Consider the following 6,351-nt stretch of genomic DNA (forward strand, 5'->3'; position numbering starts at 1 on the left):
CCGATCTTATATATATATATATGCCAGTTTTTTCTGTCAAGAAAATTCATTTTTCTTGGATTTGTTGTGGGGGTGGTGAGGATGATAAAATAAAATCTATTGGTTACCCACCATCAGAAATGAGGAAATTCAATCTTGTTTAACACCCACAGAAACACAAACTGAAATCTAGATGGGGTTACAATGAGATAAGTACTTGTGTGTGTTTTTGTCTTTGGATAGTCTATTTGTGGACAGAATATATCCCAATAAGGGGTCTCTGTTTAAGGTGGCTGTAACCTGTCAGTCAGTATTCATTTGAAGATAAGCAAAAGAGATTTGATGATAGAATATAAAGTCAGCATCTTTTTGCTTTTTTAAAACAAATTCCAGAAGCCTCTTCATCAAGTACTCATTAAAAAGAGCTTCTTTATGAAGTTCTTGCATGTGACATGTTTAGGTACTGTAGATCTGGATATCTGTCTTGCATGTTGGGTTAGATTATGGAGGGGCAGCCCGGTGCACTAAGCTCTGGCTAGCGAAAGGGCCCGACCAACAAGGTCTATTGTACACAACCTTATTCTATATTTCTGCAAGAGGCTGTTTCCACGGCTATTATGGAAGGGCTGATGGAAAAAAAATTGTTGTTAGAACTAGGGAGGGGATTCTATGTTCGAACCTCCTTTGATTTACTACTGAACATATAAGAATCAAAAGAGTAAGCATTGAATGGGTAAATCATATGAATTAATTATAAAGTTGGTCAAATATCAGCATGCCTGCCTGCAGTATATATGAACCTTTAAAGCAAGGATATGCTTTTTGGTACTTTCTAAATGGTTATTCATTTCAGTAGTCAGTAGTTAGTTATGATTTTCTTTTGTTTCTTTTTTAGAGCATAATACTTGTAAAGTAGCTATGTACTTGTGCTTTTTCCAGTTTATATATCATCATATCATGCTGTCCTCAGGCACTGCTTTCTTGTTCTATAACTTCTGAATGATCCTCAAGCAAGTTTAATGGTTTTATACCTCAGCTTCCCTCAAGTGACTGCAGCCTTCTGCCTCATAATCACTATTGGATAGCCAGCAAACGTATTGTGACTCCAAATGGGACAATCTCTGGTGCAGGTTTGTTGAACTAAGTTTTACATTTCCTTGATTTCTGGGAAATAGATATGGAATTTTATATATAAGGTGATGACTGGTACCTACGAAGATGAAAGTTATGCTGTATCTGAGAACTATACCTTCAATTGTTGTTAGTTCTCTTATCAGCAGCTTGAACTGATTCCTGATGACAAATTGTTTATTCTGAATTTGAAACAAACAGTTGAGATAAAGCAAGGAAGAATTATATCTATTGTTGCTGAAGAGAATTGGCATGTAAATTCTTGGTTTACCACAGTTGTCAATTATGGGGAGGCTGTGGTCATGCCAGGTTTTATTGATGTGTAAGATGAAACTCTCTCCTTATGTTAGTTATGCCTATGTTGGTTTTTTTAGTTTATGTCACCTGCCATGGAGAACTTTAAAGCTGATTTAGAAAATGTAGCAAAAAATTCCAAACGACTATGCACTTAGTTCTACTAGATTTTTACTACTTGAGCTTACTTTGTGCTTCCTTGGCCAGTATCAAAACTATACGATAAGGTTTAACTCATAAAGCCTTGTTTCTAATTATTAATTTGTCCATTGTAGGCATGCCCATCTTGATGATCCTGGAAGAACAGAATGGGAAGGATTTCCTTCAGGAACAAAAGCAGCAGCTGCGGGTATGTGGATACAAATTTCAAGCACTTCATATGTAACCTAAAACTATTTGAGAACCTGATGATCGTTTTTCATATTTCCATGCTCTTTCCAGGTGGAGTAACCACATTAATTGACATGCCTCTTAATAGTGCTCCATCAACAGTTTCTGAAGAAGCTTTAAAACTTAAGGTAAGCATATCAGGTAGATGTTTGATATATTTTGCAGAAAACTTTGACAGGGTAAATATATCTAGCTTATCAGAGGAAAACTATCTTGTGTGATTATTAGCTCCTGGGTTTTCCTTTCGTTGAGTTCAGCTGGTTAGTTTATATGGCACATTTGTAAGGATTCTTTTGTATTCAAACTAATGAACATATAAATTGCTGAGCAGAAGTTCCTAGATTCATGTAGGTGTAGTCATAATGAACAACATATAATCAGGGTTACTGTTCTTTTGGCAGGTCCAGGCTGCAGAAGGGAGGGTCTATGTGGATGTTGGTATGTTACGAAATACAAAGCTATATTCTTGGTAGATAGATGTTAAAATGTGGCGTTACTTACTTACTTACTGTATTCACAGGTTTCTGGGGAGGTTTGGTTCCAGAAAATGCAGAAAATGTAACTTCACTGGAAAGACTTCTAGATGCTGGAGTTCTTGGTTTGAAGGTAATCCAGCAACATACATGCACTAGAGCTCAGATTTAGCATATATTATGTACCTTTTCAATTTTTGATATCATGGCTGTCAGGAAGTCAAGCAAAGATCCAATATACTAAACACAACATTTTTGGATAAAGCTCATTAACTTTCCAACTATTACCTTACAAATTGACAATGTATCTTTGACATTGAAGAAATCATTTTGGGCATTGTTGTAGCACTCTACTATGCAACGTTAATTATTGAGTCACATGTCTGATTGGATATATTTTAATTTTCTCTGCAGTCTTTTATGGTGCCATCAGGCATCAATGACTTTCCCATGACAACTTCAGCCCACATTAAGGTACAGAATCTCAATTTCATTTTCCTGTTTGTTTTTGCCGATCATTCTACAGTAACTATGTAGATATGCCTTTGCGGGATGGTCATTCGGACAGAGTGTATTAGACTTTCTTCTGAGTGATCACTTTTCTCTTCTGCCGTGTCAACTAAATTTCTTGTGATTCAATTCTTACTACTGCACAGGAAGCACTCCCTACTCTGGCTCGATACAGAAGACCCCTGCTTGTTCATGCCGAAGTGCTACTAGATCATGATGGGAAACTGGAACCGGAGGATGGGGTCGACAATGCTAGATCATACTCTACATATCTTAAGACCAGGCCTGCTTCGATGTAAATAATTTACCTTTTATCATATGCTCAAATCTGGAGTAGAATTTTGTTGGGTAACATGTCATTCTTCTTGTGTTTCCAGTTGTGTGACATCCTAACAAGTCTGTATGTATTTCTAAGAGGCGTGACAAACATTTCTTGCTTTACTTTCAGCTGATGCATACTTTAATATTTTTAATTTGGTCAAAAGGTTCCTCTCTCACTATGCTCTCTTTCTTCTATCTTGCTCTCCTTGCATATCGTTACACATATGCAGTGCACTACTTCATTAAGATGTTTATAATATCAGCTCCCAATTAAATCTTACATCCTCTGTTTTCTATTGTTTTTCATGTTGTATTACCTTTTGAAAATCTTTGTTCTTTAATAGGGAAGAGGCAGCTATCAATCAGCTCATAACATTGACAAAAGAGACAAGGGCTGGTGGTTCTGCTGAAGGAGCTCATCTCCATATTGTTCATCTGTCTGATGCTAGAACTTCACTAAACCTCATTAAGGTAGCAAAACATTTCTTTCACATCTTGGCTTCTTTCATTATTCATTTATATACTCGCCATTTCTTGTCTTTGCACCCTTTGTGGTGGACTATTTTTGTTAAGAACAGGGGAAGCCCCATCATTGCTATTGGGATATTTTACATTATCATTTTACTGAAAACTTCTTTTTGTTTTTTGGGATTTTCATAGGAAGCCAAACGAAGGGGTGATAGTATCACTGTTGAAACTTGCCCGCATTATCTTGCTTTTGCAGCTGAAGATATTCCTGATGGAGATACTCGTTTTAAGTGTGCTCCACCCATCCGTGATGCAGCCAATAAAGAAAAACTATGGGATGCTTTACTGGTATAGTCGATTTCCAAAGTCTGTTACTAGTATAGTCACTTCCCAAAATTCTTCTTTCAAAGAATTTCTTCATTTTGGTTTTGTGTGCATTTCAGGATGGAGATATTGACATGTTGAGTTCTGACCACTCCCCTGCGGTGCCAGAAATGAAACTCTTAGATGAGGGTGACTTCTTGAAAGCATGGGGTGGCATATCTTCTTTACAGGTAAACATTTGCTAGTAGCATGATTAGAAATAATGCAGATATAACCATCCAGATTTAAATAGGATTAGCTCGAACGTCTTGTGTAATTGAAAAGGTTACATGGACATGGATGGATGGCACTGGTGTAAACAATGTCTACAGCACACCAGTTAAACATTTTCAAAAATCACGGTTGAATCTAAGAGATGGGTTTTCTTATGTAGCTTCTACTCCTTACTCTGCCAAAATTTGCTATTAGTACAGCTATATCATCTTAGTTACTCTTTTTTTCTGTAAGTTTCAGAAGTCCATTTAGGTCCGTTTTGTCAATCTAGGGTTAGAGATATAACTATTTACCCAGTGAACACGAGAAAACATATTTATGAGCATACACTATCTTAGGCCTATTAGTTGTTGGATAAAGAGTGACTTTCTGCGTAGTTAGTGCAAGAATTCTTATTGTACTTGCAAATTAACCTATAGGTAGTCGCTGGTGTTCCATTTAGCGTACCTGCAGAGGAACTTCCTTGTAATGTTTTTTATCAGATGTCGCCGAAGGAACATTCCTATTTATGTTAGTACTGACATATTTGCTTTGTTTCTTAGAAAGATTCAAAGAAGTAATCACAATTAATGCATATTTTACATCATAGTCACACATACTGTTCCATAGCCAATTTGGAATACTATAAGGTGTTACTGTTTATGCAGTTTGTTCTTCCCGCGACCTGGACATATGGACGTAAATATGGAATAACATTTGAGCAATTAGCTTCCTGGTGGAGTGAGAAGCCCGCTAAACTTGCTGGTCTAACTACTAAGGTATTGTACGGAAGTATTTCAAATTATTTGCATCTACTGTATGCTTTTAAACAAGTTCAATGTGTTAATTTGCTTTGGATTTTGGGAAAAAATGGTGTAAGATAAGGCTACATTAATGTCCTCTACTTTATGACCATACAAAATTTTGGAAATGTTGCAGTTTTTAGTTGATGTAAATTCGTTATGATACTTCCATTACTTTGTAGCTGGTATTTGATTACAGTTCTCGTGCAGGGGGCAATTGCTATAGGGAACCAAGCAGATATAGTTGTCTGGGAGCCAGACGTTGAGTTTGACCTGGATAATAGCCACCCTGTACATATCAAGCATCCTGTACGTATTCTTGCACATGTTATTTCCATGAAAACTAGTAATTCAAAGTAGTTTCTCATACCTGATTTGCGTGCAGAAATTTAGAATCATCATAAACATGATTGACTAGGAAAAAATAACGGTTTTGTATGCATTACATAAAGTTTATGATTTAGACAGAACATGTTCGTTCTTTTTCAATAGTCTTGGTTCCGCTGACTGGTGAGCATATAAGTAAATTCCCTCTGACTGTCAGCTGAGAGACTATTAGCATGAAGAAATCAGAAATCAAATTTAAAAGCTGTACCTGTAGCAGTTGATGACATTCCTTGTTTCTGTTTTTTATTTCCCAAGTGTTCTTTCTTGTTCTTATTCTTTTCCCTTTATTGGCAGAGTATTTCTGCATACATGGGATCAAGACTCTCCGGGAAAGTTTTGGCAACCTTTGTGCGCGGAAATCTTGTATACAAGGAGGGAAATCATGCTTCTCTTGCATGTGCTCTCCCAATTCTGCATAGATAGTTAGTGCATGAGCCTATCGGTAACTCCACCAACTTACTATATATCATCGAAATTATTTCCTCGGTGCAATCTTCATGTTATTTCTTTGTTCATTTTTACCCTCCTGAAAAGTTCTATTCCTTAATATATCATGTAACTTAAGTCTTATGGTCCATATTTTGCATAGGTTGTCCCTTCGAGATGACCACATGGCATAGTATGGAGATGGATTGGTGACTTACATAATTTTGATATAAACCAAAACTTGCATGGATCCAAGTTGTGCATCTTCTTTTCTTTAGGCACGCAGCAGGGCTGGAGTGTATATAATCTGTTGCGGCCCTAAGTTGATTGTCACTGGATATTTAGTTTCTATAGAAAGATAAACATTTCAGTTGAAGCTGAAAGCTATTATTGTGTTGATGAAGTACACATTTCTTAGCTATCTGAATGCAGAGAAGAGTTAAATTCTTCTCTTTAATGCGCCTCTACGAGTATGCTGCGACTCCTGCATTTTTGTTTTCTGTCCATCTGTTCTTATACACACCAAAAACACAAATAAGCAAAGGAAACCATGGGAGCTAGGGAACAAATCTCAAAAAAAAAAAAAAAAAAAG

General features: G+C 36.6%; 1 protein-coding gene across 1 annotated transcript; it reads left to right on the plus strand.

The window, feature by feature from the left end:
* Nucleotides 1,016–6,225, plus strand: LOC109244144 (allantoinase; the record flags this gene model as incomplete). Its single annotated transcript, XM_019411185.1, is given in 15 exon segments — nucleotides 1,016–1,109; nucleotides 1,312–1,432; nucleotides 1,680–1,753; nucleotides 1,846–1,922; nucleotides 2,196–2,232; nucleotides 2,315–2,400; nucleotides 2,682–2,741; nucleotides 2,924–3,072; nucleotides 3,443–3,569; nucleotides 3,759–3,914; nucleotides 4,010–4,120; nucleotides 4,811–4,921; nucleotides 5,156–5,254; nucleotides 5,627–5,774; nucleotides 5,922–6,225. Coding segments are annotated over 14 exon segments (1,431 nt in total), but the record flags the coding sequence as incomplete, so codon positions are not given.

The sequence above is a fragment of the Nicotiana attenuata genome, chromosome 2 (genome assembly GCF_001879085.1).
Source record: "Nicotiana attenuata strain UT chromosome 2, NIATTr2, whole genome shotgun sequence".
NCBI classification, from domain to species: domain Eukaryota; kingdom Viridiplantae; phylum Streptophyta; class Magnoliopsida; order Solanales; family Solanaceae; genus Nicotiana; species Nicotiana attenuata.